This window comes from Anneissia japonica, unplaced genomic scaffold, assembly GCF_011630105.1.
Source record: "Anneissia japonica isolate Jap-2015-1 unplaced genomic scaffold, ASM1163010v1 scaffold9_len2422644_cov172, whole genome shotgun sequence".
NCBI lineage: Eukaryota > Metazoa > Echinodermata > Crinoidea > Comatulida > Comatulidae > Anneissia > Anneissia japonica.
The window spans coordinates 427,328-448,203 of record NW_022758107.1 but is presented as its reverse complement, the minus strand read 5'-3'; the positions used below and the strand labels follow the sequence as shown (position 1 = coordinate 448,203).

General features: G+C 37.5%; 3 protein-coding genes across 4 annotated transcripts in view; 1 reads left to right on the top strand and 2 right to left on the bottom strand.

Moving 5' to 3' along the window:
* Positions 1-2,493, top strand: part of LOC117125120 — a 28,508-nt gene extending 26,015 nt beyond the window's left edge. Inside the window, exon 7 of the mRNA XM_033271518.1 lies at positions 432-2,493. Coding sequence (XP_033127409.1) covers positions 432-1,251 — 820 coding nt within the window. The 3' untranslated portion in view covers positions 1,252-2,493. The remainder of the gene's footprint in view (positions 1-431) is intronic.
* Positions 2,244-6,113, bottom strand: LOC117125119 (target of EGR1 protein 1-like). The gene is made up of 3 exons (XM_033271517.1): positions 5,731-6,113; positions 3,677-3,941; positions 2,244-3,178 (listed from the first exon to the last, which is right to left on the bottom strand). Exons 1-3 carry the CDS (start codon positions 5,883-5,885, stop codon positions 2,825-2,827), a joined length of 774 nt encoding a protein of 257 aa, XP_033127408.1. The 5' UTR covers positions 5,886-6,113; the 3' UTR covers positions 2,244-2,824.
* Positions 6,114-11,340: 5,227 nt separating this feature from the next.
* Positions 11,341-20,876, bottom strand: part of LOC117125065 (extracellular tyrosine-protein kinase PKDCC-like) — a 20,903-nt gene continuing 11,367 nt past the window's right edge. For both annotated transcript variants that reach the window (XM_033271437.1, XM_033271438.1), the window contains exons 2-5: positions 19,506-20,085; positions 19,113-19,247; positions 15,683-15,878; positions 11,341-11,737 (exon numbers count right to left, since the gene is read on the bottom strand). In XM_033271437.1, the coding sequence (XP_033127328.1) occupies positions 11,517-11,737; positions 15,683-15,878; positions 19,113-19,247; positions 19,506-20,042 (1,089 nt within the window). In that variant the 5' untranslated portion in view covers positions 20,043-20,085 and the 3' untranslated portion in view covers positions 11,341-11,516. The remainder of the gene's footprint in view (positions 11,738-15,682; positions 15,879-19,112; positions 19,248-19,505; positions 20,086-20,876) is intronic.

Here is a 20,876-nt window from a genome sequence, read left to right as displayed (position 1 = left end):
AAATCTTTAGGCCCTGGGCCGTCTGACTTTTCGCGATGTAGGCATACCTAAACTTCAGTTTTGCTCAATTCTGAACAGTGTATTTAAGATGGTTGCTGACTGAGATAGTATGTAAAAGTTAATTAGTGGTCGTGACGTCTCACTCCAGGAACATTTGTATAATGTTGGTTTCTGCAAAGTTAAACATTCAGAACAATAAAATATAAGGTATTCATGCTTTCCAAATTCATATACCGTATTTCGAAATGCTGAGTCTTTCTCAAGAACTGTGTAAATGCGCTTTTTACATAATTTCGTATCTAGGAATTGCGGTGTGGCAGCAAAAAAGACATACATTTTATTTCGCATGGCTAGATTAAACCAGGCAGATAATACATTTCCAAACAATTTAAAAAAAATAAAATGAACAAATTTCTTTATTTTTTATTCAGAATAAGTATGGATTCATCTTTGACATCATTTGCACTATTAATTGGCCTGAGCTTACTAACTTGCCTGCCAGAAAGCTTGTCTACGACTACAACACCTGAGCAAAACGTTCCTCAAACTTGTAATATGTGCTGTCATGGGCCATCTGGACAACCTGGGATCCCCGGAGTTCCTGGAACACCTGGAGGATATGGTCCAGCTGGACCATCTGGTAGTAAGGGTGACAGGGGTGAGTTTATTAAAGGTGAAAGAGGAGATAGAGGTGAAAAGGGAGAACCCGGAAACGAGGGTCTAAAAGGTGATAAAGGAAGCGACGGATCTCCTGGTAAACAAGGTCCACTTGGACAAAGAGGGCAGCCAGGACCTCAAGGAGAGACTGGATCAAAAGGAGAACAAGGTGAACCGGGATTGCAGGCGCCACAAGTCCGTAAATCTGCGTTTACTGCAGTACGCACCACTCACGTACCAACTTCAGAATCGACCATTTTATTCACATCAATGGAGATTAATGTTGGAGACGACTTTGATAAGAATACCGGAAAATTTACATGTAGAATTTCCGGTGTGTATTATTTCATGTTTAGCTTCTTGTCGTACAATGCTGCTCCTGTGTGGGTTAAAATATGGTTAAATGGGCGAGCGCTCACATCTGTACATCGTAGTGACCCTGCTGGACATGATCAGTTAAGCTCTGGAGTAACAGTTCAACTGAATGTCGGTGATGAAGTATGGCTGACGAACGCAGGTGGGAGCTACCAGGTTTATGGTAATTCTCATCACCCTTTGACTTTTACTGGGTTTATGATATACGATATGAACTAATAATTGATAAAATTTGTATTGTAGATGATTGCATATGAGTAAGGCTATTGTTCTGTAGATTTTCATCGGGGAAAGTCTTTAACAAAAAAAAAATATTATTCTTTAGTTAAATTATTCATTTGTTTGAAATTAAGTAAACAAGTATGTCGAGACAGCAGTTGGAATAATAAGCAATTTGTATAATAGTACAGTTCAGTATGTACAAATAGAATGAACATACTGTAATAATCAAAGACGTAGATTTACGTAATTATATAAAATGGTAATATGATCTAACAATATAATCAAGTACTATTTAGGAATCTAAAGGGGTTTTTATAAAGCATTCTTATTGGAAATTAAAAACCTAGATACAATTATATCATTTTCAATGAAAAATACACAGGATTTATTAAACGAGGAGAGGAGGTACCAATTTAATATACTGCGGCCACAGGTGGGCATAAAAATCGGTCGGAGGGCCAAGACGAACTTCTGATTTAACACCGAGGGCCGCATTCAAACTGATCTTTCCAGTGCGCTTCTAAACCTCCAAGCACTGCTTTTCAAACTGATCTTTCCAGTGCGCTTCTAAACCTCCAAGCACTGCTTTTACATATAATATTACTTTTTACATGATCGGTGTCAGGCCGTAAAAACAATGTTTTCTGGCCAATGCTGCTTGGCAGGCCGCACACAAGGTTTTTATTTCGTATTCGCGGGCCGCAAAAAAAATCGCTGTCAGGCCGCATGCGGCCTGTTATAATTTGGTTACTACAGTATAAATATGTGGGTTCAGTCATGACACAAATGACACAACATACTCTCTATTTTTGACGCAAACAACATGACCGTCTTCTATTCGCACTGCGTCCACATACGGCCATCAGTAGGCTTGTAACACGGCAAGCGGGCAGCACTTTGCCCACCTGTAATGTAGGCCGAGATGTAATATAATTATGCAGATAAATAAGTATCCAATAATGAAAAAATGGTATGAATCGTGTTCAGTATGATATTTTGTATTTATTTTTGTACATAAAAAGACAGCCGTGGCAAAACCAGGAGAACTGTCCCTCTCCCTAAATCTGTACCTGGTTTCCCGTCCTACTGTAATATGCATAGTCAGTTTGAACTGGCAAAATATGTAACTAAAAGAAGGCAATTATTATTAGAAAATGCAATTGTTCTGTTACTGGAATTTTATAGTCTTTGTATAGCCAAATATTCTAACATCCTAATAAACACATAAAACAGTAAAAACAGTGAGCATTTGCTTTATTTTAAGAGGAATAAAAAAATTAAACAGCAACATGATATAAAACAATAAGAAAAAATTTTGCCAGCAACATCAAATTCATACAGTGCATCCAATAGCCCTAAGCAATTCTGGTATAAAGCGAATAATAAAAATGTTCATGCTGCCTGCACTGATATACAAGTACATTCATGTAAATATAAATGGGTCTATTTTCTTATCCAAGTCTATAATAAATACTGATAAATAATGCAATTTGTATTGTGTTCCATATTACCACCACTGAATTCTACAGTATTTGTCGTAATGCCCAACTTTACCGTATCACAACAGCAATCAACTTAATCCCACAGATTCCAGAACTACTTGCGTTACATGCTTGAATGTCGGAGGACAAATCTTCTGAAACTTCTCTCTGTGATGGCTAGATGTTTTAGAAAAATGACTTTTTTCTACCAACAACGGCACAGATTTACCACTTAAGTACAATCGATTTGTAAGGTCTTCCACTTGGAAGCGCGACCCTAAACTCATTTGATTATTCATTACCTCAGTTTCTTTCCAGACTCCATATTTTCCTATAAAAGTTGCAAACGAAAACCCGGTCATAAAAGCATCAAATCCTGCTCTGTGCTTCCCTTCTGCCATATGTCTATTTGAATTGCTCTTGTCCAAAGATCGCTCTTTAATCTCAATATATATATATGCATACATACTAATTTATGAGGCAAAGCTGAATTACTGTATCCAGGAGTCTTGAAATGGCAAGGGGGAAGAGGGGCTGATCAATGATAAAGACACCTTGCAAAATAAGGTGATATAAGCTGAGCATAGTTTCACATTTCCAGGGAAGGTGACTGTGGGGGAGGGGAGGTGGAGAGGGGTGGCATGCAACAGCTGTGTATGTTACACCACTGCCAGCGGAATCCAAGACCAAATCACTGCTGGGTTGTATCTACGGGGTGGCATCCTGGCTGCCAAAAATTATGGCTATTTAAAACTGTTCTACAAAATATGATGCTCATCAAAGGGCATATGATGCTCATCAAAGTTTTAAACAACAAAAATATTTCTGGTCTGACTGACGTGATGACTTATGATTGATGAAAGGTAGGGCTGGGCCTGTCTGACAAGTGCCTACCCCTATGCCCACCACCATAAATCTATTAAGACTGAGGGTTGACAAACCGTGTCTGCGCCTCTTGAGTAATTCATTCCCTTTGAATACTGCTTATTAAAATCAAATCCATGGTTAACAAGAAACTGAAGAGCATCTGGCTCCACAACATATTCTTCATTGCAGAGGGTTGTGATGTTGAATGTCTGGACTTGAAACTGTAAACCAAGTGTGTCGGAGGAAGTGCCATTTGCCTTGAAGCATGCAAGACCAATTGCGAGAATTGACCGTGTCTTTGCAACATCACTAATGAACTTATACCGATCGTCCATAGACCTTAAATTAAAACAAAAGAGTGAGAGATGGAGGCATGAAACTTAGTGGGTCGTTACAGGAAAACAATCTTCAATCAATGGAATGAAAATACTGTATAGCCTAACTACTACTAATGTACAGGTAGCCCAACTACCTCGCCAGGAAGGTGTTTATGCATGCAATTAATAATGAAGATGCCGACCCCGGGGGGGGGGGGGGGCTCAATCTTAAATATTTCTATATGGGTAGGTGCCGCATTTACGGGGGTATTTTTGAGGACTTGGTGGACAAGTGTGGGAATTTATGGAAGAGTTTCAGGATGTACCTGTATAGGGTATATTTGCGAGGACTTAAGTAGCACAAGTGTGGGAAATACCAGGTAAATTTGGTAGTTAATTTCCCTGCCCCATCCCATATCAAAGTCGCATAATTTTTCACACGATGTTAGCAAAGAATTTTTGCTAACCTCTGTGCTCAACCTACCATTGATACATAGCCACGAACAGTAAGGATCGCGAACAGACAGAGCCGCAGTCTTATTCGCAATCAGGAACCAGTACAAGTTTAATTTGGTAGTAGTTCAACCGACACCAGGTTTTGGTAAATTGTAGTTCAAGTCCCTAATAATTTTCAGTCAAATAGGTAGCACCACACCCCCCCTCCCCATAAGGTTGGTATACAAGTGAGCTCCAAGGGATGCCAACCAACCAATAGGCCATTTTCACGCTGCAGTAGACATCTTCGATTGGTGACAAGCAGTGCTGAGCAGCGAAGCTTAACCAATTGAAATAACATAGCATTTCTACCATATTTTCGGAGGTCATGTTACTTAAAAAATCATAAAATCCTTAACGGAGAGTCGTGTCAACATAAATTTTTCATTAAAATGTTCGCAAAGGATATATCTACTGTATGAATAACAAAAATTTGAAAATTTGTTTAGTCTGTCAAAACTTAACTGGAAAATGGAAGACTGATTTTGTGTAGTGTTAACACACACATTGCCATTATTTTCACTGTTCGACCGAATATTATTTAGCGTGCCGGTCATATTTTCGGAAGTCATGTTACTTAAAGAATCATAACTCCTTAATGGAGGGTCGTATCGACATAATTTTTTCTTTAAATTTTTTGAAAAGAATATATCTAAGTACTGTATGAGTAACAACAAAATTTGTTTAGTCTCTCAAAACTTAATTGAAATAATAGCAACATGCACTGTACAAAATCAGTTTTCTATTTTCCAGTTTTGACAGACTAAACAAATTTTCAATTTTTTTTTTATTCATACAGTATGTAGATATATCCTTTGCGAACATTTCAAAGAAAAAAATATGTTGACATGGTCCTCCATTAAGGATATATGATTTTTTGAGTAACATGACCTCCCAAAATATGGCCGAAACGCTATGTTATTTCTGTTGGTTACACTTGATTGCTCAGCATTGTTTGTCATTGATCGAAGATGTCTACCACAGCGTGAAAAAGGCCTATACGTGATGATGAAACCGTTTATAGGTCTAGGCCTAGCTAGCTATAGTATAGGCTAATAATGGCCAGGCCTACCGGCCTAGCTAGGTACTACTACTACTAACTAGGCCTAGCTAGGCTAGGCATAGCATTACTTATAAGTAAGTTAAGGGGCCTAAATTAAAATAGAACAAAGTGTTTATTTTGTTAAAATAAGCCTCAGTCACCCTAGCTTGGTATAACGCAGGGCTAGCAAGCTAGGCTAGGGCCTCCAACAAGGGCCTAGGCCTAGGTCTAGCTTGCTAAAACTTGGCTTTCAGCACGGGCTGGTGGTACCTACCGAGTTACCAGATTACGACGGTTTCCAAGACCACTTAACTCAAAGTCAATGGCTAGAAAATTTGCAGATCGTACTGCCAATAAGAGTGATGGCCAAATGATTGAAATATTATCGCTATGCACATCAACTACTGGGACGTTTTCAAAAGTTGCCATGCTGAATTCTAAGCCAGTGATGAAAAAGATAAACAATCTTCATGTTACAGCTCTTTGTGGTTACGGGTCCGCTAAGTGCGCCACCTATAGCTGAACAAGTACAGAGAAATCGGAGGCGAGGCCAGGAGGAGTGTAGCCCAGCAAGAACCAGTAACAATCGTACTGCTAATCGAAGTGGAGACCGAACCCAATACCACCCCACATTTTCACGTCGGCCCAAAGTGGTCTCGTACTGGAGGCAGTGTGGCGCCGAGGCTTATGGGGAAACTGTCCCGGCGACAAGGGCCCGGGATACTAGGTAAAAAAAAATAATAAAAATTATTAAACGTATACATTCATCCAGTATATTTAATGTGTTTTCCCACGAGACTTGTAATTAAGCTTAATTAATCGCTTAATTCTTTTTCATTAATGTTTTCATGACTTCTACTATCTCTAGAAATATTTACAATGTATCAAACAGTATTATTTTTTGCGTCATTAATTAATAATTTTACCAAAGACTTGGACCCTGGAAATCGTCAATATACATAGGCCTATAGGCCTAAGCTATAAAATACGAAGACCTGATAGAAATTTGATTGTCAATTAAGCAATGTTAAACTAGTGGCGCATTAAAAGGGAAAACGAACCTCCCCCCACCCTTCAAAAAAAAATTTTTTACTCGAATTTTAAGTCTAAGAGAGAGCCATTCCGGCCGTCCAAGGTGCCATAATCATAAATTTTCTTACCTCAGCCCCCAACCATGGTGGGACTCAGGTAAATAGACTCTCCATCTGTGTCCTTCTCTGAGCACATCTAAGCGTAAACTTTGATGTTATGAATCAAATCTGCCGTGGGGCCCACGCCCGCTTTCGGCGGCCTTGACTGGAGGGGGAATTAGTTGGGAAGAAAGTCATCAGAAATAGATACAGCCTACTTAAAAGTGTCCACTAGGCTTACATATTGAGAGGATGGAACATACCGAAATAATGTAAAAATTGTCCTCCTAATATGAAAGTTTCTCGCACGCCCTCATATGGCATAGACGGGTTAAAATAATGATCGAGACAAAGTACTTAATCCCTGTTGATCGATTGTCTATCGACATCCTTAAATTTAAAGTGTCACACTTGTGTCAGGATGTTTAGCCCTACCTGACGCCATGCTATCGTACTGAATACATTACTCAAAGACACCTCAGAAGTCGGGAAGCTCATTTCCCGTCTTCTGGAATCAAAATTTTCCCGGGGGAGAACCTCCGGACTATTTGGGATTTATCGATTTACGAAAAAAAAATTATATGCAACTACTCAATATTTTTTTATATGTATGTAAGGCCTATTTATTGTAATAACAAGTGGAAAAATTTACCTGACCGTTTTCAAGAGAGGAAACCTTGAATTTTGAAGAGCTTAAAAGTAGGACACCTCAGAAGTCGGAAATATTTCCCGCCTTTTAGGAATCAAAATTTTCCCGGGGGAGAACCCCCGGACCTCCCTTTTCTTTGGAGCTTATCGATTCATTGAAAAAAGAATACGTATGCAACTACTAATTTACCTGACCGTTTTCAAGAGGGGGAAAACCTTGAATTTTGGAGAACAAAGTCATTAGACACCTAGCTACTTGAGAAGTTGGGAAAGCTCATTTCCCACCATTTAATCAACACTTTCCCGGGAAGAACCCCAACCTCTCTTTTCTCTTTGAGGCCATTGATTCATTATAATAATTTTCAAGAGGGGAAAGCCTTTAATTTTGAAGAACTTAAAAGTAATTAAAAGACACCTCAGAATTTGGAAAAGCTCATTCCCCGCCTTCTAGGAATCAAAATTTTCCAGGGGGAGGACCCCCGAACCCCCCTTTCTTTTTGGGATTTATGGATTCATGGGAAAAAAAATCGTATGCAACTACTCAATTTTGTTTATGTATGTATCATAGCCGTCGGAAGCATTTTGCAAATGTGTCCGGCCGTTTTAATAAGAGTGGGCATGGGTGGGTGGTAGGGTGCAACACATTTTTTTCTCAGCCGGGAAATAGCACATGCATAATTTTAGAAAAATTAATGCCTTCACTTTTAATTTAAGGGTTACAATTTTTTATATTGGAAGTAGGCCTAATCAGGGCCGGCTTGGCCATTATACCTTTGCCAAAATGTTATAATAGTTATTTTATATTATACTTCAAAACAATTTCAAAATCAATCTTAAATATTGAAATTAAGGATTGTCAATAAAGTTGAAATGTGGTCTCCTAGAAACTGGCAGGAAGAACTCCAGCATATTTTTCCCCGAAATAAACCATCTCCCGCAGATTCATGATGATATTTGCATGCTTTAACAAGTTTTGAAACTGTAATATCAATTGTCTGCGCAGCAGTTAGTACCAATCATTAATGGTTATCACCATGCACAGCAAAATTTGGTTGTGGTAAGAAAATTCATTTAAACAGATCTCCCGGATGTGGGACTTGAATTCGACACCAAAAGACCACCATGCACAGGACTTGACTACAGGGAAATAGTTTTAGCATTAATAATAATAATAACATCTTACAGTAACTGTAGGCCCTACACCCATTCAAACATCTTACATTTACTACCGGTATATCATTTCTTAATTCCCCTCTAAATAGAGATATTAGAGACTACTTTTAAAGCCGGTCTTTAATTATTGATTCAAATTAGAGACCAAAGCTGCTAAAGACCACTAAAAACCCTGGTCCCAAAAAGGATTTTTAATTGGTGGTATGGAGGGAGACCTGTGATAGGATTGAGAAAAAAAGGCTGTGCGGTTCCGACGGCCCTGTGTATGCCTATCTGCTGTAAACAATGGAAAAAAATTAACTGACCGTTTTCAAGAGGGGAAAACGCTGAACTTTGAAGAACTTAAATTAAAGTCGCTAAAAGTTACTTCAGAAGTCGGGAAGGCATTTAGAAATCAACATTTCCCCGGGGAGAACCGAACCTCCCGTTTCTCTTTGGGTTCATTTATTCATCATAATAATTTTCAAGAGGGGAATACCTTGAATTTTGAAGAACATAAAAGTAAATAAAAGACACCTCAGAAGTCGGGAAACTCATTTCCCGCCTTCTAGGAATCAAAATTTTCCCGGGGGAGAACCCCGGACCCACCCCCCTTTTTTCTTTGGACCTTATCGATTCATTGAAAATGAAAACAGAATACGTATGCAACTACTAATTTTTTTATATGTATGTATACACACATAACCGGTCAATTTACTGTAATAAGAATGAGAAAGTTTATCTGATTATTTTCAAGAGGGGTGGGGGGGACCTTGAATTTTGAAGAACATAGTCATTAGACATCTAGCTCAAAAGTCGAGAAAGGTAATTTCCCGCCATCTAGAAATCAAAATTTTCCAGGGGGAGGACCCCCGGATCCCCTTTCGTTTTTGGGAAAAATGTTTACCACCACCACCTAGGTTTGATTCCAGATCTGCATGATTCATATTCCCATTTATCTTATAAGTGGGCCCCCCACTTTGAAAAACGTTCCGCCGGCCCTGCAGTAGACTGCCGAGCTTGCTTGATTGGTGACTAAAAATGTTGCTATTCATTCTGGTTCACCAGCCAGTGGCGGATCCAGGAATTTGAGAAGGAATCTTAGCATTAACCAGCAATATCGCATTGAAATTAATGGTAAATCGACTGCGATCCAACCGGTTCCGCCCCTTGATCCTACCAGGAATAGTACCGTATATATTATAAAACAGTTGTTCCATTCACACACATCCCCCACCCACTCACACCACTAATGACAATCCTAGATACGGCCCTGACTCCACCCATACCTAGTTCCTTTAGCCATACGTGTTATTTTGTTATTTGTATTTGTAATCCCTTTGTGGGTGGATGTTATGGAGCAGCTGACTCTCAGTGTGTATAGTAAAATTTTGCTTAAGCTGTCCTTGAACAAAATTTTTGTTGTACTGTACCTTTTGTAAATGTGCATTGGTCGAATGAATAAATGAAATAAAATGAAATAATAGCCTTTGATGGCGAATGTAGCAATAAAAATTAATGAATTGAAGCTTATCTTCCACCTTGAGGAGAGATAACAGACTGCTTTGCTTATAGAGTATTCATAGCTATTCAAATAATTAATACATATTTAAATATATATTACAAGGAATGCTTTAATAAATATGTTCTATAAAAATAATTAGGTGGGCGTTCATTATATAAAGCCTTATTCATAAAGTTATAATTTATATTGTATATTTTGTCTTATTTAAATTCAAAATTTCAAAAACACAGCTGCAAAATGTTGAAATGGCTTGCATTTTGTAAAACCTTGCATTATGTAGCTGATGACGACCCCTTCATCTTATCAGAATAATATCAGGGGTGGCGCTATTGTGCGGAGTTCGCGGGGAGAGCTACCCCACCACCCTCAATTAACAACCAATTCGGGACAAAACATACAATTCGTCGGAAAGGAAATTATACACAATTGTATAGGCCTAATAATATATTACATATTAATTGTTGAGGATTACTTACAGTCAAATAAATAAGCCTTTAAAATCGCTAAATTGTAATAGAATCCTTCTGGGCACCTCTGAGGAATTATGAGCGACGTTTAACTTGTGCCCTCGTCGAGGACCGCACCCGCGGCCAAACCAGGCTCCACCTGCACTTAATATCATGATGGTCTGAACTCGTTGTGAGGCTTGAAATGTACTTTAGCCATAGAAATAAAACCCTGGTGTGACAGGATTTGAACCCAGGCATTAACAACTTAAGGGCGCAGATCAGTTTTGAAAGGTGTGGGGGACAATCCTGAGTCGACACCCACCTCAGCCATACCATGGCTGGGGCTGAGGTAATTTAACCTGATATTAACCACCATGCTACACATTCACTACGACAAAATAATTGCCATATCGTTATATTTCTGATAGCAAAAAAAGGTGAAGTACTGTGAGTGATTTTTAACAATAGATTTTACACTATTCTAACCACATAAGAAATTCTACGCTTTTATAAGGTCATTGAAAGCCTCGCTATAAAACTGATATTAATATGCACATAAATTAATAATTATTTGTTAAAAAATATATAATAAAAACGCATAAACAGTTATTATAAATTCAAATAGTTATTAAAAAAATATATATTGGAATGTTTCACTCTGAGTTGGAACTGTATTAAATTACACAATGGCCAAGTAAGTACCAGAAAACTTCGCCCTGTTAGTAGTGTGTTGAATCACCACAAATCATCACTACACGATACTTCAATTCCAGGTATAGCAAGTCTAACTCCTCCATTTCGGTTAGACCATAGTTAGAATATATTTCCTCCATGGTTAGACCAATTACCGGCAGTAGGCCTACTTGTAGACACCAATGTGACTGATTTATCAATGAACCAAATAGACGGGGCCTAGTCCCTTTATTCCTGTTGCTGTTATTCTGTTCTTTAGATTTCTCCTAAGTTTCGCATTATTCTGCATGGCTCCTTCTTGATCGCTAAGTTTCTAGGAGTTTTTTTTTTTTTTTTTTCGAATAGGCCGCCGGGAAAATAACATGTCTTTATCAAACCAGCTGAGTAGGTCACTAGTTTTTAATTGAAATCAGTGTACAACCGAAATTAAACCTGTGTTATTCTGTAGCGTTTGCTTGTACTGTCATGGATTGGTTGCTTTTAGCAAGATTCGTTGAAGGGACTGTTTGATCTGGACGGCCGTTGAATTCGGATGTTTAATACGATTTAACGCGCTAGTGGTTTCATCCGTCAGAGATTTCGATGGTGCTGTTTTTAGAATTAGGCTAAATATCTTCTTGTTAAAATAATGTAAGTTGAATTTGGAATTAATCCCTCTACATATGTTCCCCACACACTGAATACCTGTAAAAATAGACAGAAACAAGTTAATTCTCTAACTTCTAACCCACTTTGTACACTATTACGTGGCCAAATGAATATTTGTCATTTGGCCTTCATATCCTTTGTTTATTATTACTCAAACATTAAATATTTTTATCTTTATTAATGTGTGCCTATGTATCAATATCATAAGTCAATTGCCTGTATCATTTAACAACTTATTTAAGATATTTGAATCATTACACAACTATAGCACTAGATATCGAACTAACATCTGTCCTCAGGGACGTATCCCGGGGGAGCGGTGGGGGGGGGGTGGGGGCCCCGCCCCCCCCCCCCCCCCTTGTACAGTGTGTTCAAATTTTAAAGCTTGTTCTTGATAGACAATACAAATTCTTTCCTGGGATCACTCAAAATGAATACTTCTAAAATATTTAAATATGCATCAGCACACATTATACATATGGGCCTGGCCCTACTATAATTATAACACATGAGCCTAAATGTGATTTTTCAAAATCTTACATCCATAAATCAAAGGCCAGGTCTTTACGATACAGAAATGTGATATTGTATAGTTCAGTTTGGTTTTTAGCCTTTTGCATGCTTTTATGAAGTTTTGTTAATAATGATGATGATGATGATGATGATGGTGATATTGATATTAGATAATAATATTAATAATATTATGAAGTGAAAATTGTGCTAAAGGCGAAAAAGAAAGTTGTGATCTCTTGATCATATAGTATAGTTAAAAGCTTAGTAATCTATAGTTAGACCTAGGCCTAAAAAAAAGTTGTCCTGGATATTAAGTAGATCCCTGATAAAAGATCATGAGAAATTTGTTGGCGCTTCATTTTGATTATATATATGGTAATGTGATGATGATATACTATATAAAAGTGTCATTTCCGGCTATTTAGAGATACTATTTCCTCACATTTTCTCACCACTGGGGCTGTTGTGTTTGTGAAATCACAGCTTTGAAGTATGTAAAGTACATATTCAAAGACAAATCTTTATGGTTGCCGAAAATCCTTGATAAAAGATCATCATGAGAAATTTGTTTTGCTTCATTATGATATTTATATAATGGTGATGTGATGATGATGAATTTTACTAATTGTCATTTCTGGCCATCTGGAGAGGTACTATATCCTCGAATTTTCGCACCTCAGCCCCAACCATGATGGGTCTGAGAAGGGTGTCGACTCACGAAATGTCCCACCTCCTCCACCTTCCAGAACAGACCTACGCCTTCCCTGGGTATGACATTAAACTCCATGGAGTCGGCACCTGACTCAGAGTATGGCTTAGTGAATGCCGAGGCGAGGGTGCATACATTTGTTTTTAGGATGTGATCTGGTTTTTTTATGCCTATTTTTCGTGATTATGACTATTTTGGATAAATAATGTTTTTAGCAATGGCGAATTCAAGTCCTGTCCTGGGTCACCTCTTTTTCGAACTCCTGGATCAGCCAATGTTGAGTTATTATATAATTATTTTTAGGCTTACTAATAATTATTATTTAAATGAATAAAAAGTCTATATTGTTAGTCTCAAAAGTGCTGCTGTCATTTATTTTATAATATTATTTATTAACGTCTATTGCAATTTTCACTTTATCCTCTCAAAACAGTCCTAAAAATGTTCAGGGGCTGCTTCCCAGGGTCCCAAGTACCTCGCATAACGGCTCCCCACCCCCCCCCCATCTTTTCAAAATCATGGCTCGTCTATGTTGTCCTCAAATAAAATGCACAAGTGTGGGGCAACAATGTTATCAAGGGAAAAAATGGAATAATTTAACCGATGAATTAAAAGAGTTACCGCCACAGTAAGTAAATTTTAAAAAACAATTATTTCAGTATCTTATCAAAAATATAATTATAAATGTTAATAATATGTTTTATATGTTATTATTTTAATGTTATTATACTATTATTAATAATTATTACCTTTTTGGTATTATTATTATTATTATTGTTATTTGTTCCTGCATAGGCCTACATAAAGCATTTTCTTGCAAATGTAATCATTCTTTTGACGATGTAGGGGAAAACCTAGCTTGGATGGCCAGGGGTTCGTTCCAAAATGGGGTTCGGCCACACCATAGAACCCCTGGCTATATGGGTCTGTTTGATGTATCTGTTGTCCAGCGTATTATCTTATTAAATCATCTTATTACTGTTACAGTATTACTGTTGTTGTTGTGCTTGTTTTTATTGATGTTGTTGCTGTTATTGTTTTAGGTCCATTATTGAAATAAGAAATGTTAGTAGGGCCTAATATTATTATTATTAGTACCCATATTATTATTTACCACTTACTGTACTATTGCCACTGCTGCTGCTACTGATACTATATTATTAATATTAATGGAGTTGATTATTTTATTGGAAATTAGGAAGAGAATTATTATCTCGCCAATTAGCAGACGCATAATTGTAATCAAATAAATATTAAAGGACTTTGTAATAATAATACAATAATACCTATTATTCTAATAACCATTAGGTTAATAATTGTTTCCAATCAGTAGATTTTTTTTATATAGGCCTATTTGATTGATAGTTCTACATGACCACATTTAAAAAAGGGCCTTTTTTAATGTTACGATAATAAATTAAGCCACTTGAAACACAAAAAAACACAAAAAAAAATAAAACAGGAATACTAAGGACTTTAAAAACAAGCCTGTATACTGATTATTTTTTCAGACCTATAATTACTGTATACGATAGCAATTCAAAAACCAACTCGTTTCTTACTTAGGCCTATTTGTCTTGGTTCTCATAATGATAATAACTTAGCAACGCAATAAAAAAAATGACTGCCAAACCTATTGAAACTAAACAATAGACTGCCAAACGTGGTAATGTATTCATCGATTTGTCGCGTTAGGCATACACTTTCATCACTTAAACAGTTAGATCTTTTTAATTTTACCCTTTCCAAATTCACGTGGCAATATTATGCGGTGTTGTCATGGTAACTAATGTGAGAATAATTTATGATAGTTCAAATCCATAGTTAACACTAGAAAATGAATTGGTTTCAAGGTGTTGTATTGATTTTAACTGTTGATTCTTATATACGATGGATGCGTGTAGGCATATGTTGCAATTGGTGTCACTAACCTAAATCGCATAGCTGCAGTCGCTGATTCAAGGGGGAGGGGCAGCCGGCCCGGCCCCCAACCCTAAATTTTTCAAAATTTGAAAGAAAAAAAAATGAGAACAAAAAAAAATTTATTCAAATTGTAAGTCCGAGAGTGTCATTTCCGGCTATCCCCCTTGGATCTTGGCGCCATAATCATAATTTTTCTTACCTTAGGCACAACCATGGCGGGCCTGGGGTGCTACAAAAGGCCTCCGTGCCGGTGGCAGGAGTCTCGATTATATCTCTAATTACTGTATCAAATATTAATTAATTAAATCATTTAAAACATGTTTTTGAGGTTTTATGCCTTTTTTTTCTAAACGGTGGCAATCTTTGGACGAATGCTGACCTCATTAGAATGCTTCAGTCAAATTTAAATAATTCGTAGCTGGGGGTCGCCAGGATTTCCCCGGCGGGGTAGGGGTGATGTCCCCTTCGGAAGTGGTCCAGGGCTGATGCCACCAAAAACTATAATAATTTTGCGGGTTTTTATGCCCTTTTTCTTCAAAATAGTGGCAATCTTCGGACGACCTATGCTTCAGTCAATTTAAAGCGATGAGCTTGTGGCTATGGGTTTTAATCGATTTTAGAGTCTATACAAACACACAGACCTATAATTGCTTTTCTCCCCTATAAATTGTGGTTTTGTGGGGGGGTTGGTGGGGGGGGGGGAGATGGAAGGTCACAATCTAATTACAGTAGGGCATTACATCAGCAAGAAAAAAAAAAGCTGTTGCAATGTGTTTGTGTGCATCTGCATGGCCCTATTGTCTTAAACAAACTCGTGAACATTAGAACGTGCGTACCATAGTTTCTGTTGTCCAGGTAACAATCCTTGCTAGTTTCACATTTCTTTTCCTCGCTGGAGACGTCGTCCATATCTCCTAGTTTAACCTTGTCCCCGACGACGAGAAACTGTGACGTTTTTATGTCGGTCATGATCAGCGAGCCGATCGGAGAATGCGCGAAATAGTCTAGTAAATCCAGCAGTTCGATTGTGGTCTATGGTGGAAATAAAAAGGAACATATAGTTTCAATTTAATTATTTTACAAGTTTCTAGAATAAAAAAGAGCAAATGACCCGACAATGATTAATTGATAGTTCGCTTACTCTCCTTAAATACTTTAGTTCAATGTAACATTTTATTAGTTTTTTAATGTAGACAGTTTGATTGAAAGCAAATTAAATAAATTAATGAGGGTTTATCGTCTCAATAAAATAATTAATATTATTATTTTAAAATACATTCATACTGTTTTAAAACTTGTATACAAATAGGCCTACATATTAAATTGATAGAATACATTTTTTCGTGGTAGCTCCTAACAATTTCTCCTAACACAATAGATAACTGACTTTCATACACACTAAAATAATTTACTTAGGCCTGTTATCTCCCCCACCCACGACATCGTCTTTTTTAATTTTTTTTTTGTGTCACCATAATAACTTTGTAAACTTATAAAAATACTCAGCTAACAGTTTCATTATAATAAGGTTATTTTAATAACCTTATTTGGTTTTCATAACGTTTTTGTAGAGCCACATCATTTACAACGCAGTTTCTGACTAAATCAACAGTTTTTCCTGACATGAAACCTTCCACAGAGTTTCAAGGAATGTTATGACAACATGTCGTGTTTGCTGGATAAGTCGACAATAACGTCGATGCTGCAAGCTTTATAGATTTAACACACGTTTTCGAGTCATCAATTACAATATACCTCAATATGAACTTGCGTTTCTGACTAAAACAGATCCTGACATAATTACCCACCACTTTCACAGGGTTTGGCGAGAGTTATAACATTTGTGTTCTACTATAGATAAACCAGTTGTTACGTCGATTGCAAGGAGTGGCGTAGCGCCTATACGCTCTCTCCGCAGGACCACCGACCCTAGGGGCCCCGAAGTACACATTGGTTCCTCGATCTAGCACCCACCAAAAAGTTGATACATAAACATGTGCTCTGAAATCGACTGCAGGGCATATCATATCATATTCAGTGGGGGTAAGAGACAGGGTGCATACATTTGTTTCGGTTTTCGACCCAGAAATTTGCCATAAGAAAATTTTGAAATCATATTCACAATTTTAATCATCCATTTTAATCGGCCATCTAGACGTGCCATGATCATACATTTTTTTAAAATAGTATCTCAGCCCCACCAGGGCAACATAATGTTTCTTTGAAAGCGACTGTAGGACATAGGCCCATATCATGCTATATCCAGTGGTGGAGTAAATTGGGGGAGGGGGAGTGTTGTGGGCTGCCGGCCCGGGCCCAACTAAATTTTCAGACACGTTTTCGTGTCATGACAATTACAGTATTGTCATAAACAGCAAAAGAACTTGCGTTTGTTATTAATATGACCTAAAGTACCGGTAATAAACCTAAGCATATAAAATCGATATGCTAGGGTTTAACGATGTTAATTTACTGTACATTCTTTTGTAGGAAGAATACTCTAAATTGAATATCTCTAACAATGGAACGAAATCTCAGACTGACGTGTAGCTCTAATAATAATAATGATGATACTAATAATAATAATTTTAGAGTGGAATAATAATAATAATAATAATAATAATAATAATAATAATAATAATAATAATAATAATAATAATAATAATAAATAAGATTTATATAGCGCCTTACACAAAATAACCCAATGTGCTTAACAATAAGATTGTATGATAGTAGTAAAACTATCATACAATCTATTGTATATAGTAGTAAAACAAGGAATAGGCTTACTTGTAAATCGAGACAACAGCAGTGGCGTCGCCAGTGATCTCTCGAGTGTGGGGGGGGGGACTTTACTACTGATCCTCAACAGTGGCGTAACGCCTGTGTGCTTTCCTGGGGCCCCAGTCTCAGTCCATGGCCAAGGATAGGCCACGGAGCTGAAGCCCCTCTTACTACTAGGCCTGTCTACCCAGTATCTACTACTTACGCCATTACAATACGGTACTTTTCTAGGCCCAGGGCCCCTTTAATGGAGCTTTAAACAGTTGTGAAACACCTGTGTGCTTTCTTGGTCCAACGCCCAGTTCCAAGCCCAAATGAGTCCCGGAGAGGACCCTCTCACTAATACCCAACACTAATACGACGCTTTTTACAATAGGGTACATTTTCTATTAATTTTCCTAAAACATCAATAAATATAAAGAATCAAATACATGACCGGTATGCCTATTATTAATAGGCCTATGTGCCTATATGTAAACGCATTATACATAACATGTTAAAATTATATCAATAAAACTTCGGATTTTGATGATAAACGTTTTTGTTATAATTGATTTGACCAAGCTTAACGATGGTCATTTGATTTAGATTTGCCTTATTTAGATACTTTGGTATTATATGCGCTACATAAATCCCACTATACCTCATACGTTATCATAGTATCGTGTTTCTGAGAAAATAAATTCGAGGTATCTAAGTGGCACTTTATCAAAAAGATCAATCAATTTGGTCACTTAACCGTCTTTATGTTGATATATTCAAGCCTAACTATAATAGTGAGACGACCCGAAGAGAAAGTGATCAATAAGGTGTGACCTACAATAGGCAAAGTAAATTTATATAGTGTTAATGGTACATGGAATTTAAAACGAAAATGCGCTTGTTTTTTAGTAGGCCTACGGTACCGTGCTCCCCTCTTTATGGACTTTCTTCTCCTCTTCTCTCTTTCTTTCTGGGGTGGGGGTAGCCCCGTGCTATCTGGATTGGCCCCAGCTGATGCAGGGGTGGCACCAAGTTTTGCCCGACGGAGGGCCAATTCCCCCGACGAGAGCAAAGTGGGCGTGGTCGAGCGTCGCTTAAAATGTTTCGAAAGTACCCTAGTCCGAAAATGTTGACAATTTAGGGGTTTCAAAGGCTTATTTAATCGATTTTAGGGTCTGCTAATATGTACAAAATACATATAATTTTTTTTTCTCCTTGTGGTTTTTCTCCCGGGGGGGGGGGCCTCTCCTGGAGGTGGGGTCCTGGCCCAAATCCCCCCGCTGGCGCCATTCCTGCCCTGATGGTGATTGATTGAATGATTGTTTGATATGCTTATATAGGCCTATTGGTCAAAGCTCCATTGGAACTTAGACCAATTCATGATTAAGCAATTAGAATACTGTAGCTTGTATTATTTGGGGCATTAGCATTTAAAATTGTTTAGAATATTTATTTGATTTAAAAAATAATGAAATTATATGATTGTATGTATGTCGTTACCTTCATTTTCTGTTCCCATGGTAGTCTGCTGTACTTGTTTAGATTAAATGTTTTTCCTAGCTCTGTAACGGAGATGACACCATGGTCCACAACTCGACCTGAAGTTATCTCATTTCGAACACAATAACCTATCGACTGGAAGAGTAAAATATAACGATGAATTGGTTAGAGTGAGATAGGCCTATACTTTTATATAAGATAAATACTGTAAGTTTAATTTATTTGAAGTGGCGGCGCCAGCGCGGCGACAAGGGGGATTAAGTCCCCGAGCAGTCAGACTATTAAAAATATATAAATAGGCCCACACCAAGCCAACACATGTTTGTCACAGTAGCGTAATAGATTGTTGTGTGAAGCGCGCAATAGATGACCTGGAGAGTGACATAGGCCTACCTGTAGAATATTTGGGTGCTGTAACTGCCGCACAAATAAAATCTCCTTAAGAATCTTGTAATTTGCTAATAGGTAACACTCTTCTCGTTTCCAAAACATTTTCCTCTCCAGACATTTTTTAACGTCCAAAACTTTAGAAGTCACCATTTTGACCGCCATTTCTCGTCCATCGTACTTCCCGCGAAATACCTCTTTCGTTGTGCCATGACCAAGGCTTGAAAATATCCTAATATCAGAAACATTTCTACATGAAAATTCTTGTTTATGCTCACACTGAGTGCAGTTAATTACTTGGTGTGCTATATTTTCAACTGTAGTCAAATTCCCATCGTTGGTTGAATTGTGCACCTTCGATTGATTAAAAGCTACTGATGGTGTCCGTAAGTTCCGCACATTATTTTTTCTCACTTGATAGAACTTGTCTTCGTCATACACATCAATTGCTAGCTGGATTACACAGTAATATATATAGATGGTCATAAGGCTAAACAGTGTGATAATTCCCCTATATCGTAACCGACAAAGCGGCATTCCCATCGCTCGACGACGCCTGATGGCCAACTAGTCTTGGTTTTGAACACTGAAATTGCAATAAATAGAAAATAATAATGAAACGAACGAATGGATGAATTGCCTTTAAATGCGGTGTTAAATTGCATTCAATTATTCACCAGAGCAGGTTAAATATTGAAAAACCACATTTGCATTCGATTATATCACGACATGATAGACCAAAAACAGCCGTGACAATGCGATGTTATATACTAGATAAAAGTGTGGGGTGGGAGCTTTCTTACGTCCTAGTAGACTAATTTGAAGGTATTTTATCATGTTAATCTCTATATGTCCGTGAACACAGCGATAGTGACTATCAAAAGATTACCAGTGGAGGACATGGAGAAACAAGCAAATTGTTTCCCAAATGAAAAATACTACTGTAAAAATTCGTAACGAATAAAAATTCAATATCAATTCTGCAAATTTGTAGTGTAGGACAAATTTGTAGTGGAGGACATTTATCCTGATACTTAATGTTGTTCATCTGATTTTATTAAAATTGTTGATGTTTGGCCCGGGGGGTGGGGGTAGTTCTAGAGTTACATAACATTTAGAGGGGGTTTGGAAAAGTGTTACAGAGTGTTACGGGGCGGTGGGGGTGTCAATTTTTGCCAAAAAATGTGTTACATAATACTTGAATGACGCTTATACACTGACATACCGGTTGGGAAGATACACCTAGACGATAACGTGCATATAACGTGTGTATGTTTGTTGTGTTATGTTGCTGGCAGTACAAAAGATTGCGCGTGTGGAGTCAGCGCTCTAGTATTCTTATTGTAACTCATTTGTACATTCATACAATCTTAATAC